Here is a 19,569-nt window from a genome sequence, read left to right on the forward strand (position 1 = left end):
CCAAGAGACGGCAGCCCGTGCTATCACGCAGAACACCTGAAGCAGTCATTGAGCCCGATAGTTTTCGTCTCCATAGACTTGTATGCTAAACTGAATCACTTCTGTTTTGCGCATTTGGGAACGAAACCATGCAAATAACATTCCAAAAGAATCAGAAAAAATTCACGAGATTTGTTTGATATTAAACAAGTTATGATTCATGGTGCCGGACACAAGTTAGGGCCATTTATGTTTCTCGTAGACACAGCAGAGTTTGTGCGTGGAACCCAACAACGCGTGATCCGAATTCTATGCTATGTCTACGAGAAACGAAAATAGCTATAACTTATCTCCTGCGTCATGAATCATGACTTGTTTAATATCAAAAATCTCATGAATTTTTTCTGATTCTTTTGGAATGTTATTTGCTTGGTTTCGTTCCCAAATGTGCAAAACAGAAGTGATTCAGTTTAGCATACAAGTCTATGGAGACGAAAACTATCGGGCTCAATGACTGCTTCAGGTGTTCTGCGTGATAGCACGGGCTGCCGTCTCTTGGTGGCTGGCCGTGTTGCACAGGCACGGGCACAGATAACGAGCTCTGTTACCCCTTGCTCGGGTGCATCGAGCTCATTTGCCCCCTCCTCGTATCAGTGACGAACTGATCATGACAGGAATTCCCGAACAACCACAGCAAACCAAAGACAATCATATTCCAAAACATCACGAAACAACACAAGCAAAAAGAACGGCAGGAACTATATTCTGTGGGTTTTTCAATTTTAAAATTTAAAGTTCGACGTCTTAAAGCAGACTGCAACTGCAGAATGCAGACGTTGGGTTTACAGTACTGGTTGCTACGGGACTGAATGTGAGTGTACTACACTGTACGTACAGACGTTCAAGTATGCTGTACACGGCTGCCCGCTTGTTTGCAAGCCAATGGGAATTACAAAAACAACTAGATTGCGGCATAGTCAGCCGCATAGACCATAGTAACCGGCATGTTATACCGCATACCACCTATCTATTATGCGCCAAGTCGAAATTTTGGCGTAAGCTCAGTTTTCGTGTGAGTGTGACGTCGGATTGACCAGCCCATCCCCGCTCGACGTCAAAACTCTGCATCCCGTGAGCGTCATGCAAATCAAGGCGTGATTCTTGTTGCTGTGTTTCTGCCCTTGCTAACGCGGAGGACCTTCACGGGGTTTTCTGCATTAACGGAAATCTGGCTGGAATGAAACCGTTACCGGCGATATCACTCGACACCTTCGTCTCTCAATGATCTAAGTTTTGTGTTTGCCGGCATCAGCATTTCCAAAGGCGATTGCCAGGAGAGGCTCACGAATCACGACATCAACTTCTAGCATCGCTGCAGTTAGGCTTAGAGGCGGCCAGCTTCACGTTCAAGCATACTTTCTTGTCGCAAATCGGTATTTCTTAATCGGACGACATACAACCTGCTTCTGGAATGTTATCTCTTCCGTCTCTTAGAATAAACGCATTTTTAAGAAAGAGGAATGAATAATATCATTGTCATGTCAAAAAACTACTTGCAGATTTTTATTTCAAAGGGAGCCGTGTAAAACTTTTTAAACGGCCCAATCTTATCGTAATCAGTTTAGTTAGTAATCATAATTATGCTGCTTTTGTAACTTAGCGACGCTGAGCTTTGCGTGAGATTGTGTTTGATAAGCACTTGCTCGAACGTGTAAGCACTACACACACAGTGCACACTGACTAGCTTCTAATCCTTCTATAAAAACCGAATCCGTTTGCGCGGAAAACCATGCAGTTAGCGTGCTGCATCCTAATACTGTTTTTGTCAGCGGGAGCCGTCCGTGTTAATCCAACTGATAATAGCACGAACTGGGATGCCGAGAATTCCACTTTTATTGCAAAGGTTCACGAAGACGAAGGCGTGAACATCACAACGTTGATTGTTTATGGAAACTTGACATTACGAAAATTCAGACATCTTTTCTCGGAGGCTACGGCTAGTGCAGCGCGTTATCGCGCGCTGGGTTATGATTCATAGAGATAGGCACGGGTTTTTAAAAAAACGGAGCTGTGCAGCGCGGTATCTTGAATACGTGCCGTATGGTTGTTTTGACCATTCGGAGCGCAGATAGGCCCGGATTGTGATGACACACGTTACCCGTCGTTATCTACTGCGCATTATGCACAAAAAACATACACAGGCGTTGGAAGATACCCGAATGTCTGAATTATACCATTGAATAACGACGTTGTGATACAGCTGACTCCAGGTAATTATTTCCTTAATTCCCTTCGTCGGGATCACGCACGCCAGAAAGAGGGGTGGGGCGTACCGGCGCTCGCTACGGATTTTCGACTCCGCGACGCGGTTTTAATACATAATAAAGAAACCTTCAATTCTTAAAATACGACTCACGAAACCAGAGCAAATGCCACGCCAATACCATTCAGTTTATACTTTGAGTTCTTGATGACTCGCACTTTTTTGCCTTATTGCGCTCACCAGCATTGAATACTGCGCTGATATCAGTGTACCAACCAATGCTCGAGTGGGATAAAAGCGGTGCAACAGCTTTTGAAAATACTCGGTAAATTAACTTCCGATATTACATAACACATACTACCGGATGGGCGAACAAAATGGCGGTGGTAGGGGGCTTGGGTCAATCCAAGAGTTGCCGCTTGGTTTATAGTTGCAGTGCTTGATATTATGTATGCAAAATTTACTCGAAAGAGGAACGTTTACAACATACAAAAGCTAAGCTAAACCACCATTATACGGTGGATGACGCTATTATTCCTAGGTCAGGTGCTCCGTTTAATCACACCGAAAGTTTGCTTTAGTCTCTGATATTATCGTCCCCCATCTATTTTCTTTAGCGTCGATTAGCTTGCGTACTTGCATGACCGTGTATGTAGTACCTAACTATACACACCGTTTGCCTTTTAATCCTTCGGCAAAACTCGTACTTGTTTCCATCGAAATCAGGAAGTTACCCTGCTCCATCTTGATATTACTGTATTTGTCAGTCGGAGTGGTCCAGGTGAATGCGACTGCTCATGACACGAATTCGGATGCCGCAAATCCGACAAGTGCGGAGACGGTGTACGAAGATGAAAGCGGGAACATTACTGCGCTTACGGATTATAACGACTTGGCATTGACTGAACGCACTGCCGCTCAGTCGATTATTCCGGACGGTTATTCCGATTCTTCATCGTTCGCCGGGATCTACACCGGATCCGATGGAAGGCTGCGTCATCTGTGCAAGATCCTCGATGAAACGGCCTGCCACGAGCACTGCGCGCAGAGACATCGCAATGGCAGCGGTCTCTGTATTGGATCACCTCTGAAGTGTGCATGCCATTACCCAGTATAGATAACAGGAAACGTTGAGTTCAAGACTGCCGCAAAGCGTTCTGATTTGTCTTCTCATAGTTTCCATCTTCCTTTTCCGGCTGACGTTTCCATCTTTCCTGTCGTGGCTTGAAGGGGGGGCGATGCTCCATCACCATGGACCGTAGCAAAGGACGCTAAACTTTTTACTATTATTATTATTTGTTCCACCATCTAGACAGAACAGTGAATTGCACTTTTCAGCCAACAGCGCTCTAATGTAATGGATGCAACAAATACAGATATGATAGGTACGGTATTTAAACTTTTTTGTGTTTAATACGTTAAAGTGGTTAAACTCTGCAACTGCCACGGTTGTACAAAGCCGGGCGTAAAAAAGTAGAATCAAGTAAACGCTCCGATCGATTAAAGAGGTATTTCTTCAATGTGTACGAGTATAACCCAATAAAAAATATCGCAAATTCTAGGACGTCACTAATAAATTGGTGACCTGTAAAAACACGCTTGTGAAATTCTCGTATCATTTGTTTGCAACATTCCGTATAAAAATATTTTACTCCTTTACAACGATTGATAATCATTATTACTGTCGTCCAAATAATGCGTTAATACGCGGACATCACATAAATATGTTGGCACTTACGTAAGCGGCGTATGTACGCGTGCAGAAATGCAGAACATCAGTACAAACTGCGCCAGAGATGCCTCACATTCATCAGTACAAGCAGCAGCAACTCTGTACACTGTTAACAACATATCTGTTATGTGTGAATTGTGATTAATAATATGCACCGCTCAGCTGCACTAACACCTGCGTTTCCCCGAACACACACCGTATAAACCAGCGGTACAAATAATACAATTCCGCGACACCTGTCCTGTTTGTTGAACTGCAGCCGAATAACAGCCGCACACACTGCCGCATAAATTACTCTGTGAATGAACATCAACGCTTATAAAAAGCATTACAGCTGTCTGTGTCGGCATTTACTCGAGTCATGCAATTTTGCTTCATTTTACGGGTTGACGATCACACTCGTGGAACAGAATGACGTTCTTCGGCACTTCGATATTTTCCCTTAGTTTCGCAGCACTAATACTGCGACTCAACGCCACTTCGTTCTCCACGAATTTCGTGGATCTCGCACCCGGCGTCCGCTTGGCGGGGGAACGTTACACTGCGCCCAGTTCTTCAAACTTCGGCTACGCGTATTATGGGATTCGTTATGGAACCGCCAAACGCTTCGAGGTAAGTTCAGTGTCCAATGAAATCTTCCCGCTTTTTTAGCTTTTCGGTTTTTCTTTAGCATTCAGTGGAGAACACGGATTTTTCGTATTTATCCGACACGTACCGGCGACCACAAGGTTTCATCTGTCCGCAGCGCGGTTATATATCTTTCGGCAGCACTATCGCCGATTTACGCCCCTTCAACCGCACCGACGCCATGAACGAAGACTGCCTGTATCTGGATATCTACGCTCCAGAGAGTAGCGACAACAAATCACTTCCGGTGATGGTTTACTATTTTGGCGGATCGCTGCAAAGTACACCGCAGTTTTCCTCTCTGGCAACTGCAAATATCAGCGCATTTGTTTCTTAAGTGTGTATGTATTTTTGACAGTTGGTGACAAAGATATTTACAATGGCTCTTCCTTGGCGCTGCACACCGATACTATTCTAGTCGTCGTCAACTATCGGCTCTCCGTTTTTGGTAATGATGACCTCGTCCAGACCCGTCATCGAATTAACAACGAGAACTACTTTTTATTACATATTTGTCTTACAGGATTTTTAAGCAGCGGCGACGAAGCACTTCCAGGAAACTACGGACTCGGCGACTGCAAGACCGCCCTGAAATGGGTGGCTAAAAACATCGCCAGATTCGATGGGGACCCACAGCGCATCACCGTCTTTGGCCAGAGCGCCGGGGCCATCCTCGTCTCGGCTCTTTACATGGATCCCGATGCACGCAGTCCGTACCGTCAATTTCATAGTCCTAAAATTAAACTGCTGTAGACAAAAAATTTCCACAAATTCGCTGTCTTCATCCTGTTTAAAATTTATAGAGGATATTAAAGCCGGCATCGCTATAAGCGGCAGCGCTCTGCTGCCGCAGGCCTGGACCGGCGACCCGCTGGGGAACCTGCAGCAGTTGGCGCAGAAGACCGGATGCGGGACGAACACAACCGCCGCGGACCGGATCGTGCAGTGCTTGAAGGGCGTACCCATGTTTGATTTGCTGGCAGCTGCTAAAGGCCTCGACAACCAATTTACCGTGCGTTTTCTAAACTATTTCCTGTCGATTGTTAACATTTCTCCGATTTATTCTGGTTACCTAGGACCTCCTACTCAGGTTACGTAAGATCTCTACTCGTACTCGTTCAAGATTTTCTACAGTGCCTTAAAGGCCCTTATGGTTTCTTAGGTTTCGTAGATTTCTTCTAGTTTCTTGAGTTTGTAGGTTGTCTTGCTTTTTTAAGTTTCTCAGGTTTTCTGATGGTTTTTATTTTCTTACTCAGGAAGTGTTTTAAATGCCTTTTTTTCTGTAGGAGGCGATACCGTACGCTTTCGTAATCGATCACCGGCATTTCAACTCTACACCCGACGAACAAATTCGTCAACAGGTGTGGCCAGGAGCCACGCTTCTAACCGGATACGCACGTGAAGATTCGTCCATTTTATTATCGAGTAACGTCAATCATTTAAATGCTGTTCATAATGTTCAGCAAAGACATAAGCGATTTGCAGATAATAATCCGCAGTTTTTCGATCCGGCGTTTCCGCTTACGTGGACGGTTCTCCGCGATACACTGGCCCAAGCGTACCTGCCGTCCAATGAGTTCTGTTCCCAACCGAAATACGCCCTGGCCGATCAAGTAATGCAGCACTACAACATCAGTCCCACCGACGATCGCAACACGATGCTATGGAAATACTATCACGTAAGAAAATTACTAACCTTTCTTGTATTTCGTTATCAGCGAAGTTAAAGGTCACGCCGTAGTTGACGACGGACGGGAATCTGGGATATCCGGCGCTAAAGGAGACATGGCTGTATGTCGATAAGCAAGCCAGCGATGGGCGGCCCAACCAGGTGTACAGAAACGCCTACGACCAAAAACAAGCGAATCTAGGTAAAAAACATAATAAAAAATGCGTCAAATCAAAAATAAATAAATTTTAAATCTAATTCATAAAAAAAGGCGCTTCTTGAATACAAATAAATTATCAAAAAAAAGTTAACATAAGCGAATAAATTTAGATTTAATACTTTGTACATAAAAAAGTAGTTTTCTTCTTGCTTTTTTTTATACAGAAAAAAGCAGCTTCTTAAACTTCATAATGCAGTTATTTTTTATTATTTAACCGGCACGTTTTTTTATTCACTTTAATAAAATATACCGTAGGTGCGTTTCATGCCGCGGAACTGGGCTATATCTTCGGTGACGCGGTCAACCGGCGTATTTTCAATTTAACGCTGAATCCGACAGTGGAAAACAGCATACAACAGATGCTGTGGCAAGTAGCGTATAATGGGTAAGAAATATTAATTCGCATTAAGTTAAAGCATTTTTTTAATGGAACTAGGAGGGTTTAATTTTCAGGCGAATGGATGCGCCGTTTAATAGCTTTGATTGGCGCTACATGGAGCTGGGCGGGGAAGGATTATGGGCGGAAGGTAGCGCGGATCTCCGGGCTGTGTATGATTTCTGGGACGCGGTGGCGCGGACACCGTGCAACGGGACGCTACCGTTATCAAAGCGTGTCCCTAAAGCTGAAGGATTAATTGATCTGTTGTCTGCGTTGCCGCTTATTTCTTCTTTATTCAACAACCCATAACTACGTACATATAAAATATGATATATAATATTCGCAACGTACGCTACCGTGATACATTATGCTGGTACTTTGTCTGAACAAAAGTTTGTCGTGTACACTTTAATGTTGTTGTTGTTGAGTTGTTTTGTAAAATGTACAGACTGTAATGATGACTGAGTCAATCGGTGTAACGCGGGCAAAATGCAGATATGTACAATAAATAACCATGTTGTTGAATGCCGCATAACCGGTTGTTTTTGTAGAAAACTCGTACATTAACTCGTTATAAATGCGCTTGTGAGTTGCCGGCGAATAAGCGGCGATACATGATTAATTTCCAAATCGTACTTTAGTTCCAACCGGAAACTTGATTTTAACGTTCGCCTCCAGCTGATACGTATACGCATGTACACACATATCGTGTTTTTACTCCGCTGTATAAAAATATTATGGCGCTCTTCGATGTAGTGGAATTTAGCATCGCCGATGGACTGTCGTGATAAAGCTCCGTGAAACGTCTGCCACGCAGACGCACATTCTTCCGCTGAAACGGAAAATGTACTGAACAGTGTGTTTCCGTAAAGTGAAAGTGTTGTTCTTCGCTGGCACGATGTATCGGCACGTTAACCAGCGGAAACGTCAGCGGGGCATGGACCTGCTTTTTTCTGCAGCAACGGGACACGATGATGGTGATCAGTTGAAACGCGTCCATTGTGTGCTAATTAATCGATCTGCACCGGTGTCATTTGACATTTTCCCGCGGTGAATATTCGGATTACGTTAAATTTCGCCGGAAAATGGAGTTGTCAGCGATTTGGTTTGTTGTGGTTATTTCCGTGCTTATCCACGGTAGGCGAAAAAAATTACTGATATTCAAAATAGCACAAGCTGTCGTTTTTTTCACAATGTTGTAAATTGTCCATATTTATTTTCGCAATAATTTAATTTTAATCAATATTTAAAATATATGTAACACTGGTGATTTTTTCCGTTATAGGATTGTATAATACGTTATTCGTTTTTGCAACGAGCTGCTTTATCTACTCGCAGTATCTAAACGTTAACCAATACAAGTGTACAACACAACCGGTGGTTTATTGATTTTCTAAACCATAAAACTATTTTTTACATACACGTTTCATAATGATGTATTTTACTTCGGTTTAATTTCATACCGGCGAGCATTGTCGGTGTACAACGCAATATGTTAGCAGAATCATCCACAGTAAAACAAATTGTGGAAAGGAAAACTACGAGAGTTATGTCAACAAGTTGAACATGTTTTTTTGTTGCACAGATGCGGGGTGTATTGACACGAAGAGCAGCGCCGTGTACGAGTACCAGCGCAGCACGGTTTTGAGCGGCAGTCAGCCGGTGGAGCAGGCCGGCACCGTCATCGTCTCGCCGCTCTGGCTGGCCTCCAAGACCACACCGCAACCAGCCAACAGTCCCTACTCCGGCCTCTTCCACGTTCAGGTACCTGAATTTTCCCATTTTTAAGTATTTTCTCAATATTTTCCAAATGAAGCAGGAATGGTTTCTGCCGCCGAAAATAAATACTGTCGACATGCAATCGAAACAACAAATTCTGCCTGAATACAGTAATTCGACTGTTATTTACAACCCTGTGCAATAATATCGATTTTAAATTTATATATACAGTACGTAAAACCATAGTTTGCAAGGCAAACACTTATTTAAAGAACATTTTCTTTGCGCATACGTACTTTGAAGAATCGCAAATCGCTTCATTTATATATATACATGTATATACTCGTAGTTCCGCCGGGAGAGCGATCTGGATGAAGAGCTGATTGAGCGGCCGTTTCTGATCGCCATCGGGAATCCGGATGTACTGCATTTTCATTCCAAGGAAACCGTTCGTGTTAAGAATTTCAAGCGCGCTGTCTATAGGATTTTATCGGTCTACTCCAAATCAACGCTCAACGGAACGGTAAACGAACTGCTGTACGATAAATAAACCCCGGTGTATTTTTATTTGCACTTAATATTATGAGAACGTAGTAAAAACATTATCCCCGCCAGCGAACCTGTAAAACGTCATAATTATTTAAATTCCGGTAGTACATTCCGTTTGCCGGATTTATTTCTGTCGGTTATTAATTTCCTACAATTGCCGGCTTTCATGCGAATATTATTTCCGGTACTGTTATTTCCGGTAGTGTTTGAAAGACACTTGTAATTCTTTGATTTATTTTGTGGGTTTGCTTAATATTTATATTTCTGCATTACAGGATTTTATTTCTCAATATGTACAAAGCGAGCTTCGCTCAACAATTATAATCAAATGAAGAATTTGGCCCAATTTACATGAGATCGAAGGAACTGTGCACAATTTCTAAATTATTATTTTTCATTTTGTATATATGCTTTCTTAAATCTTGAAATATTATTGCTGATCATATTGATATTTTGTTACAGTATTTATTATTTTCTAGGGCGACAATTTCTCCAACTTCACCTGTCGCCTGCTGACCGCCCAGCAGACCGACAACACCGCCATCCGCGCCACGGAGTACACCAGCCAACAAGCCTGCCGGCGCCCGCTGCGCCTCACTTCCGCCAGCGGCCGCTCGCACTCGCCGCTGGACTACGCGACGCTCTCCGTCAACTACCAGCGCCGGCACACCAGCGCCGCCAACGGCACCTTCCTTAACGGCCAGATCACCGAGCACCACAAGCTCTTCCTGCCGCACGCGGCGGCCGCCAACGGCGTCCTGCAGGCGGAGTCGGTGCAGAGCGTCCGCTTAATTAAAGTGGAACCCAACTATGTGGGGAAGTTTGCCGCGCCCAGTATTAGCACGGCCATGGGGAATTTTCCCGGGTTTGTCCAGGAGGGAATTAATTTTGTGAAGGATGAACACGTGGGAGTATCGCTAACGAAGACTGTTAACGAGCCGGTAAACGCACGCTGAATACCAATTATTTTGGTGAAATGAGTCATTTGTTTAACAACCGCTACAATTTTTTAATTGGATTTTTCATTTATTTATTAATCTGTTTTAAACGATTCATTTAACAATAATTTTTGCATTCGTAATTAATTTTATAATTAAAAATTCAATTATTAAATAATTTTTAATTGATTTTATATTTATTATTTAATTTTCACGCTTTTGATTGCTGTTTATTAACATTATTAACTAATTTTGCGATTCACATTTTGCGATTCAAATTTTGTCATTTACCATATTTTGCGATTCACATTTTGCGAATTTTGCGATTCACCTTTTGTCATTTACCATTTTATTAATTTTTATATACGACTACTAATTATAAGCATTAGCCTTTAATCAGCAAATTTTCAGAGCCTGTTTTACGGCATATTTTCAAATTGTGTGCGCTTAAATTTCAGAATATTTTATTTTTTTTTTATAAATATTGTTTAGGTGGGTGACTTGTTGAAGAAATTAAAAAAGCATACGCTGAAATCCAACGCGGCCACCGTCAACGCCGGTCGCGCCTTTCTCCGCCTCCTGACATCGGCCGGCGCCGCGTCCGAGGAAGACGTTGTTGTTTTGCTGAAGGAAAGTTTGGCCATCAAGAAAAAAGATAAAGCCAATATGTAACTTTTGATTCTTATGTACAGTTTGCTAGCTTTGGAACTAGAAATCTCATCGTGTCTTTTTTAACAGCTATTTTATCCTGGATGTCTTAGCTGCCAGCCAATCGTTAGCCGGCTTCGAAGCCGTGGAAACCACACTGTTCAGCAAAAAATCGTCGTCGAATAACTTGGATTATTTCTACCGTTATGTCACTGCGCTGTCGTTCGCGCGCCGACCAAAAGTAACCATTGGTCAAAAACTGCTGGTAATTGACGAAAGTGTTCTCTTTAAGAAAACATTTAATATCCCAAAGAAAGTCATATCCGAAAATTTTATCGAAAATGCCAATATTTTCATATTTTAGTAACCTTTAAAGTTTGATGCATTTTTGGAAGTTTAAAGAATTATTAATAAACATTGTTAATACTTATATATATTTTGTGGTGGATGATTTTTGCTTCTTGTAGAATTTACTGGAGCAGAAGGACGTTGACAGCAAATTAGCGGAAGCCGCCGCCCTGGCGGTAGCCGCTCTGAGCCGCACTATGAGCCGGGAAAATTCGGGCAACGATGGCGATCAACTAGTACCGAAATGTTCTCCCATCAAATTATTAATTTTTTAATAATTTAAATTTTCTTACAGGAATTCGTAGACAAAGTCAGCAGTTTGTTATCCGAGCGGCTGACAACCGCCAAGGACGCTGACACCCAGGTCCTCTACCTCCGCGCCCTGGGCAATTTAGCCGGCACCGAGCAGCTGCCCCAGATCATCAGTCACATCCACAAAGGGGGCGTGGCCGCCGCCGCCGCCATCCGCGCCACCCAACGCTACGACTGGAGTGACCTTTCGTGGAAAATCAAATCCCTGGTAAGCACAGGAATACAATGCACCTGACCCTGTCCTTAACTGAAGGAAGCATTGGCAGGTGGAAAGCGCTGTGTGGGGTGTCTACGAGAGCACGCACAAGACTGTCACCAGCAGCAGTAAAATCGCCGCCGTTGATTGGCTAATTCACCGCTACGCCGCTGACGACAAGCAGGCGGCGTACGTTGTACTCAGGATTGTCCGCGGGCTGGCCGCAATTCACGGGGAAGAATGCCGGACGTATATCCTGGCGCGGCTGAGGAACCACCTCGGATTATCCACACATTTTTGGTAATCACAGTCTACAGAGTTTCTTGGGTTTCTTATGTTTCTTAGACACCCTTCCGATAGTTCTTGCCAATCATCAGCTCTACCGTTTTCTGTAGGTCTCGTTTAAAAATCTTTCCTGGGTTTCTCGTTGTGTTTCCTTAGGTGACGTGCGCAGAGTTCGTTTCTAGATATTTTTTCTGTATTTTTTCTAGTAAGCGCTTTCAAGCTTGTCAAGATTTTTTCCTAGGTCGCTGTATTTTGTTAAGAACGATTTCTTAGGTGTCGTAAAATGCCGAAATGTCGTACTTTTTCCCGCTCTTTTTACTGTACTTTCTTTGTACATCTACATACAAATTCTTGGGCTTCTTAGGTTTCTTAGATTGCTCAAGATATTTATCCGCTTTTTTTCCTAACTGTCTACTGTCAACAGGAGCGCGTTGTCGGTGGCGCTACGCAGCACCTCGACCTACGCCGATTTAGCTGAAATGGGCCAGTCGACGGCGTACCACGGTCTGCTGCGCGCCGCGCCCGCCCTCAACGCCACCTACGACCTGGGCATGGAGTTCGCCGGCGGCAGCATGAAGGAGAGCGCGGTGAAGGTGGGCGTGGCCAGCGGCGACCAACACCTGGGCGTCATCTCGGTAAGCGACATGGGTGACACGTGTCGTGGTGTGTAATGGATGACAGAACGGGGAATTGCAGTTCGGGTTATACGCGCACGGATTGGCCAGTTTCATGGGCGGGGCAGAGGCGACGGAGGACGGTGATAGTCCCGTGACGGCGGGCCTGGTGCTGGAGATGGCCGAGGTGACGCTGCCGCGCATGGTCTTCTTCAACGGCCTGGGCCAGCTGACGTCGCTGGCGCTGTCCGCCTCGGGCGACGACCCCGTGGCGGAAATGCAGGTGCGTGCAAGTACAGGCTGCACAACCGCTCACAACGTACTATAAACTACAGTACATGTATAAAGATTTGTCATGACGCATAGTGATGCGCAAAGTAGCGCTGCTCTGTCCGCACCCAGTGCCGGCGATTTATGCGTCTCGGCGGTATTTCTGTTGCGCACGGTTTATTGCTTTGAGTGTTAAGTCTGGGAAGCGCAGTCCGACTGCCGCGTCGTTGGTTTTGTTTATTTTAATTTCATTGTCCAGCGGTATCATAAAGTTTTACTTCTGCATCACTTTTATGAATCTGTACTGTGATTCGTCTTCGTACTTTTGCGGAAGCCTTTGCGTGTCACAATTCAGATATCATAATAATAAGGATCAATAAATATTATTTTAATATAACGATTTTATTGAGTACGTCAAGCAGAATGTCGAAAGTGTGTTCAAAAACTGATTAATAAATATGTTGCAGTTCAATTTGCTGCTGCAAAACGTGTCGGTGGCCGTCCCCCTGGGCAACGGCATGACGGTAGTAACCCGCCTGCAGACCACCATCGCCGCTGACCTGTCCGGCTTCGTCGAGGCCAGTCTCTGGTACCGCACCCTCAAATCCCTAGTGCGCAACCGGTACGCACATTTCTCCTATTCTCCCCGTGACCTTTGACAATTTGACAGCGCTTTTCGCTGCTTTATAATCAGGGGTATTTGTACTTAAAATCTACAGTATTTTAATATTTTGCGATGTACGAGGATGTCTAAATGTACAGAATAATTTAATTTGTGCAGTGTGGCGTTCGTGCTGGAAGCCGAAAGCCGGCTGGTGGACCGCGCCGTAACGAAGGACGTTAGTGTGGTGCTGCGGGAAGCCTCGCAAGGCAAGATGGATTTCATGACCAGCATCGACTTCTCCAGCTTCCCCGTCAAGCTCTGCATGCAGATGAGCAGCGGTCTCATCAAGCACAGGTGCGCCAAAAAATTAGACAATGATCTGAATCAAGAATTCCATTTAATTTTAATTACTGGAATTATGTATTTAATGATTTGAAATTCAGCTCACAGTCCCATACGCGGATTAATTTTCTTGCCACTTAGCGAATCAAATAAAGATTTCTCTACATTATACGAGTACTACTCGTAGCAAATAAAATGCAAGTAATAATTCAAATCCTGAATTTTTCTACACGGTTCATACATTACATTACTCGTATCTTGCCAGTTGCCGTCTAATAAAATCAATTTATTAAATTAATGCAGAAAATCAGAATTTAATTATCGATAAACAGCAAAAAACGATGTGCGTGGGTGAATTACAGTAAATTACGGATGTGCGTGTGACAGTATATTTTTGTGGATTAATTTTCTTGTCATTTGTTTCCAGCCGGCATCAACGCTGGACCGACAAAGACAACAAACCGCGCATCAAATCCCACAAACGGACCGTCCCGCCCAAATCCTACGCGTTCGGCTGGCGGAACGCCAACACGTGCCGGAAATTACAGCCCACATAAATTACAACCAGAGAATAATTTAAAATTCACCTGAATTTTCCGTGAATTTTTTTTCTAAATTTGTTAAATTATAGGGAAATTCTCGTTGTTGTTTACTCCTAATTTTTTGTTTAATTCTGTGATGCAGCAACATAACCCGCTCAAATAAAACAAAACAGTACAACGTGGAACGCCTGAAACTGTGAAGAGAGAATAAATTACAACACTAATATTAAAACACAATTTTTCCGGGAATGCCAACGAAAAATAAAACCAACGAAAAATCCACACGAAGCAGCCAGCAGGACATTGTATTGCAGAGCGTAAAATTGTCAATAATAATTCATAACCTCACTAATCTACGCGAAACACATATCACACATACCGCACAAAACACTCCAAATCCGTCAGGAATATTCTCCTATTTGCCCTCCTTTTTCTCGGCGGGAGCGCCGCCCTGGGCGGGCTGCCCAGCACGGTCCCGGGGGTAGAACTCTGCCAACGTGCTCTGCGGGATGCGCTTGAGCATCTCCTTGGGGAAGATGCGCAGCAGCTGCCAGCCAATGTCCAGCGACTCGAAGATGGTGCGGTTCTCGTAGCTGCCTTGCGAAATGAAGTTCTTCTCGAATTTGTTGAGGAACTCCAGGTACAGCAGGTCGTCGGAGGAGAGCGCCTCCTCGCCCACCACGGCCTTCATGGCCTGCACGTCCTTCCCGATGGCGTAGTTGGCGTACAGCTGGTTACTCACGTCCGCGTGGTCCTTGCGCGTCATGCCTGTCATCAGCAAATACAATAAATACAATAAATAAAAATAAAGAAAATAAATCATAAATAAATTATTATTATTTCTTGAATAACTGCCAATAAAAGTGAAATAACGGTGAAATAAACGCACAATTTCAACACAGGTCCGCGTATTCCTTGCGCGTCCTGGCTGTCATAGGAAGATGCGATTAAAAAATAAATCAAAGCAAGAAAATGCACTATGTATCTGTACATTAAATTACAAGTAATCCTTCAAGAATAACTGCCAATAAAATGTCAAACAGCATTAAAATAAAATGCAGATTTCAACAAAAGTCAGCGTGGTCTTCGCGCGTCATGCCTGTTCGAAAACAAATTTCTCAAAACAAAGAAAATATAGGAAAAAAATAAAAATGGCTTGCATAACTGCATTAATTACTCACAGAATAACTGTCGAAAAAATGCTAATAAAAATCAAAATAAAAGCCCAGTGCAATACACGGCGCCGTGATTCTTGCGCGTCATGCCGGCCACAGAAAGTGAATTTCAAAAAAATAAGTAACACTACAGGAAAAATAATGAAAAAACGATCTGCCATGGCTAAAACTATTTACGAAGGAACAACTGCTAAAGAAATGTCAAATAATAAGGAAACTGCCAAAAAAACGTCAGCATGCTAATAACAAAGAGGAAAAAAATTGTTACTTTACCAACAAACTACTTTATCAGCATCACGTATACCCAAATCTTATGCATCACCAATGCACGTCCCTACCGCAAGTCCAGAAGCACAGTGAAGCCACAGCACTACAAATCTCCTACATCAACCACACCGGCACGATTGCTGATACGTACTTACATGATTAATAATGACAAAGTACTACATAAATAACTACAGTAATAATTAACGATAATCATTACTATGATTAATTTAAAAAATTCAGTATATGATTAAATGACTAATACTGTAGCCCATCATTAATGATTGATTATCACTATCACGTAGAGACGATTAACTGGAATAGTTCGGCCTGACACACCTTCGCCGATGGCGGACTTCATGAGACGGGAGAGCGAGGGGAGGACGTTGATGGGAGGGTAGATCTGGCGGTTGTGCAGCTGGCGTTCCACGTAGATCTGTCCTTCGGTGATGTAGCCGGTCAGATCGGGGATGGGATGCGTGATGTCGTCGTTGGGCATGGTTAAGATGGGGATCTGCGTGATGGACCCGTTGCGGCCCTCCACGCGGCCGGCTCGTTCATAGATGGTCGCCAGATCCGTGTACATGTACCCGGGGAACCCGCGACGACCGGGTACCTCCTCACGGGCCGCCGACACCTGCCAACGACAAATTTATTCATCAACACGAAGATATATAATCAATTTACAACACATTCATTTCCAATTAATCCGAAAAATTCACACAATTAGTCCAAAACAATTTACTGTAATCCAAATTATTCAGAACAATTCAAGCGGAAGATTATTCGGTAAATAGCTAATATTCGGTAAACACAAAAAAACAAAATTAATTTCACAACATGTATCACGGATATTATCCAGTGAAAATCTGATGCAAATAATTCAGTAAATTTTGTACAAAAATCAGTTTAAAACAAATCTCATACAAATTATTCAGTAAACTTCCAAAACAGACATTTTAAATCGCTTTCATAAGTAAGAAAAGTACAATCGATTGAACAATAATTATTTAGTGAAATTAAAACAGTTTAATAAAAGACAGGTTGATAAATGACATTAAATCACCTTTGCCGTCAATTTGTATCTGCAGTTTATTTAATGGTATTTAGTTTATTTAATGGTACTTAATTTTACGAAATTATAACAGCGATGATTGACAATCGTACCTCACGCAGAGCCTCGGCGTAGGAGCTCATATCGGTCAAGATAACCAGCACGTGCTTCTCGCACTGATAAGCCAGGAATTCGGCGGTGGTCAGCGCCAGACGCGGAGTAATAATACGCTCGATCCTGCACAACCACATAAATCATTGCAAAATTCTGATCTTACAAATTCAAGGCCAAACCGTTTCAGCTTAATTTAAAGTAAATTTAATTCTCTTTTAATTTAATTCCCATTTAATTTAATTCAAATTCGATTTCACCCGTCCATAATTTGCGCTTCCAGATTCATATTAAATTTCGAAACAACTGCAAGTCTGCAACGATTTAGTCATTTATTCCTAGAAATTAAATTAATAACGCAGAATTAATAAAAAAACTTATTTCGCAGTTGCTATTATATTTTGTTTATCCAAGAATTGCAAGAATCTGGTTTATGTAATAGCTGAAAAAATAGAAAAGAATTGTAGCAATGTTAACAAGACGCACAAGTACAGATAAATATATGAGACAATTAATTAACTGTTAGTCAAAATAGCAAAAAACTTACTACAAATTAAATACAATTTGAACACAGTCACGTTGACTCACGTGGGATCGTTGGCCAAGTTGAGGAAGAGGCAGACGTTCTCCATGGAGCCGTTCTCCTCAAAGTCCTGCTTGAAGAAGCGCGCCGTCTCCATGTTGACGCCCATGGCGGCGAAGACGATGGCGAAGTTGTCCTCGTGCGCGTCCATCACGCTCTTCCCGGGCAGCTTCACCAGGCCGCCCTGCCGACAGATCTGCGCGGCGATCTCGTTGTGCGGCAGACCGGCCGCCGAGAAGATGGGGATCTTCTGGCCGCGCGCGATACTGTTCATCACGTCGATGGCCGAGATGCCCGTCTGGATCATCTCCTCGGGGTAGATGCGCGACCACGGATTGATCGGCTGGCCTGTGCGCCGCAAAACCACCCCGTTGATGGATGTTTTATTTAGAATTATTTTATATAAAGAAATTAATCGAATTAATCGGCTGACCTGTACGCCGTAGAAAAACGCCATGTTTAATTTGCAGAAACAAATAAAATTACGCGGATGGCCTCTAAGTAGGAAAAGCGCATGGATATTTCGTACTAAACTTTTTACAAAATTAATCGCATTAATCGGCTGACCTATGCACTGAAAAAAGCTAACCTATGCAAATAATTCATCAACATTTTGATAATACATTTTCACATTTAGGAAATACGACCGAATTCTGAACAAACACATTTTACGATTCCTCAAGCGTACAAACAAAAATATTACCAAATTAGTACTGAAAGAAGGGAAACGGAAAACGTGTCCACTCAATTATGTCGCGAAAAGAATTTTATAACAGCCACTGTTCTACGAAATCACTGCGAAATTTATTTCACTTTTTGGTAGAAATCGACTAATTTTGTACAGCGTTTCGTGAATGCAACGATACCGAGCCAAACTTTCGCAACGGCGTAAAGAACTGCAAAAGTGAACGATTTCCCCGGGACTGGGAAGTACGACTAAACGAAAAATCAAAGGGAGAGAGTATAGAACGCACCCTGAATATCCAAGAAATCCTCGGCCAAAACCTGTGGACCGCGATCAATGGGCTTCCCCGATCCGTTAAACACCCGTCCCAACATGTCTTCCGACACGGGCATGCGGAGAATATCACCGGTGAACTCGCATGTCGTATACTTGGCGTCCACACCCGATGTCCCCTCGAATACCTGCGAAAAACCGCCAACATCCCGTCAAAAACAATTTGATCACGCTGCATCATGTGACAAGCCAGTCGAAACGATGTGCCTGCAGCCATTCCCTGTACCCCAGCATCATAGCAGCGGCATCCAGTCATGCAAAATTACCAGATGCGCCGTATTTAAGAATAAAAAACGTTTCAAGTTTTTCTACGTCGTTTGGTGAACTACAACACTTGCTCCATGGATGTTTTTAGCAAAACTAATTAGAGAAAGGATCGAAAAAGGCAATAAGAAAAGAAAACCTGGGAAAAAGAAACGCGAAGTGACTCAGTGTGTGATTAGAAGCGTACCTGCACGACAGCTTTGGATCCGCTGACTTCCAGCACCTGCCCACTGCGCTGTGTCCCATCGGGCAGGGTCAGATTGACAATCTCGGCGAATTTGGGGAATTTGACATCATCGAGGATGACCAGGGGCCCGTTGACACCGGAGACCGTCTTGTAGATCATGCGGGGCTGCGCGTGATAGTCGCGGCTGGCTGCGAGATGGTGCGTTCGCGACGCCTCCACCGCCGTGTACGTCTGCTTCGTCATGTTGGACACTCACGCTCGCCACAAGGGGAAGAGGGTACAATAAAACTGCGGGATGGAGGAAAACAGATGAGACTGATTTCGTCCGCCTTCGTAAAAAAATAGAAAGAAAATTACGCGACTGTCTTCCAGCTCGTGACTGCACTCCCAAACTGCATGTTTCAAATTCAACACACAGAAAATTGCAGATCGAAGTTGCAGTGGGAGTTCCATTTATGACTACCACTGAGCAGGGTGGGAATTCCATTTATATCTGAACCACCGGAAATACCATTAACACCCTGGGTGGTGGAATAAACACAGATGCCTTAACGACTTCCATGTACTGCAGTACGTAGCGGTGCACCGATGTACAGGGAAATAAAGCATAGGTGCACTGGTCGTTAGTTAAATGCTGTTCCGTCGTAGATTTCCCCGTTGAAAAGGTATGCGCTGCT

The 19,569-nt window shown here is 43.5% G+C and overlaps 3 protein-coding genes across 3 annotated transcripts; 2 read left to right on the top strand and 1 right to left on the bottom strand.

Annotated features, from left to right (window-relative positions):
* Window positions 1-4,342: 4,342 nt before the first annotated feature.
* Window positions 4,343-7,349, top strand: LOC129597324 (carboxylesterase 5A-like). Its single transcript, XM_055494809.1, has 10 exons — window positions 4,343-4,586; window positions 4,645-4,882; window positions 4,960-5,049; window positions 5,125-5,310; window positions 5,405-5,613; window positions 5,888-6,026; window positions 6,087-6,280; window positions 6,343-6,472; window positions 6,746-6,875; window positions 6,944-7,349. Exons 1-10 carry the CDS (start codon window positions 4,386-4,388, stop codon window positions 7,176-7,178), a joined length of 1,752 nt encoding a protein of 583 aa, XP_055350784.1. The 5' UTR covers window positions 4,343-4,385; the 3' UTR covers window positions 7,179-7,349.
* A 284-nt stretch (window positions 7,350-7,633) lies between these two features.
* On the top strand, window positions 7,634-14,924 carry LOC129597356 (microsomal triglyceride transfer protein-like). Its single transcript, XM_055494842.1, has 14 exons — window positions 7,634-8,006; window positions 8,455-8,633; window positions 8,938-9,111; window positions 9,617-10,078; window positions 10,568-10,743; window positions 10,814-10,988; window positions 11,191-11,307; window positions 11,367-11,591; window positions 11,650-11,879; window positions 12,289-12,499; window positions 12,561-12,761; window positions 13,216-13,370; window positions 13,530-13,706; window positions 14,122-14,924. Exons 1-14 carry the CDS (start codon window positions 7,955-7,957, stop codon window positions 14,249-14,251), a joined length of 2,664 nt encoding a protein of 887 aa, XP_055350817.1. The 5' UTR covers window positions 7,634-7,954; the 3' UTR covers window positions 14,252-14,924.
* LOC129597357 (V-type proton ATPase subunit B) lies at window positions 14,337-19,301 on the bottom strand. Its single transcript, XM_055494843.1, has 6 exons — window positions 18,893-19,301; window positions 18,398-18,569; window positions 17,429-17,771; window positions 16,843-16,966; window positions 16,015-16,312; window positions 14,337-15,004 (listed from the first exon to the last, which is right to left on the bottom strand). The coding sequence occupies exons 1-6, from the start codon at window positions 19,133-19,135 to the stop codon at window positions 14,652-14,654; spliced, it is 1,533 nt and encodes a 510-aa protein (XP_055350818.1). The 5' UTR covers window positions 19,136-19,301; the 3' UTR covers window positions 14,337-14,651.
* Between the last annotated feature and the right edge of the window lie 268 nt (window positions 19,302-19,569).

Source organism: Paramacrobiotus metropolitanus, unplaced genomic scaffold (assembly GCF_019649055.1).
Source record: "Paramacrobiotus metropolitanus isolate TYO unplaced genomic scaffold, Prichtersi_v1.0 Parri_scaffold0000103, whole genome shotgun sequence".
Taxonomy (NCBI): Eukaryota; Metazoa; Tardigrada; class Eutardigrada; order Parachela; family Macrobiotidae; genus Paramacrobiotus; species Paramacrobiotus metropolitanus.

What these genes read in the sequence shown, in the direction of transcription:
- LOC129597357 (XM_055494843.1), bottom strand. Translation starts at nt 19,135, where the DNA reads ATGACGAAGCAGACGTACACGGCGGTGGAGGCGTCGCGAACGCACCAT. An exon ending in ACGCCGAGGCTCTGCGTGAG is followed by an intron (nt 16,313 to 16,842) that starts GTACGATTGTCA and finishes TGTCGTTGGCAG; the next exon opens with GTGTCGGCGGCCCGTGAGGA. An exon ending in GAAGTCCGCCATCGGCGAAG is followed by an intron (nt 15,005 to 16,014) that starts GTGTGTCAGGCC and finishes TGCTGATGACAG; the next exon opens with GCATGACGCGCAAGGACCAC.
- LOC129597356 (XM_055494842.1), top strand. Translation starts at nt 7,955, where the DNA reads ATGGAGTTGTCAGCGATTTGGTTTGTTGTGGTTATTTCCGTGCTTATC. An exon ending in CGAAGACTGTTAACGAGCCG is followed by an intron (nt 10,079 to 10,567) that starts GTAAACGCACGC and finishes AATATTGTTTAG; the next exon opens with GTGGGTGACTTGTTGAAGAA. An exon ending in AGCGGTCTCATCAAGCACAG is followed by an intron (nt 13,707 to 14,121) that starts GTGCGCCAAAAA and finishes ATTTGTTTCCAG; the next exon opens with CCGGCATCAACGCTGGACCG.
- LOC129597324 (XM_055494809.1), top strand. Translation starts at nt 4,386, where the DNA reads ATGACGTTCTTCGGCACTTCGATATTTTCCCTTAGTTTCGCAGCACTA. An exon ending in GAACCGCCAAACGCTTCGAG is followed by an intron (nt 4,587 to 4,644) that starts GTAAGTTCAGTG and finishes GTTTTTCTTTAG; the next exon opens with CATTCAGTGGAGAACACGGA. An exon ending in TTTTGGCGGATCGCTGCAAA is followed by an intron (nt 4,883 to 4,959) that starts GTACACCGCAGT and finishes TATTTTTGACAG; the next exon opens with TTGGTGACAAAGATATTTAC.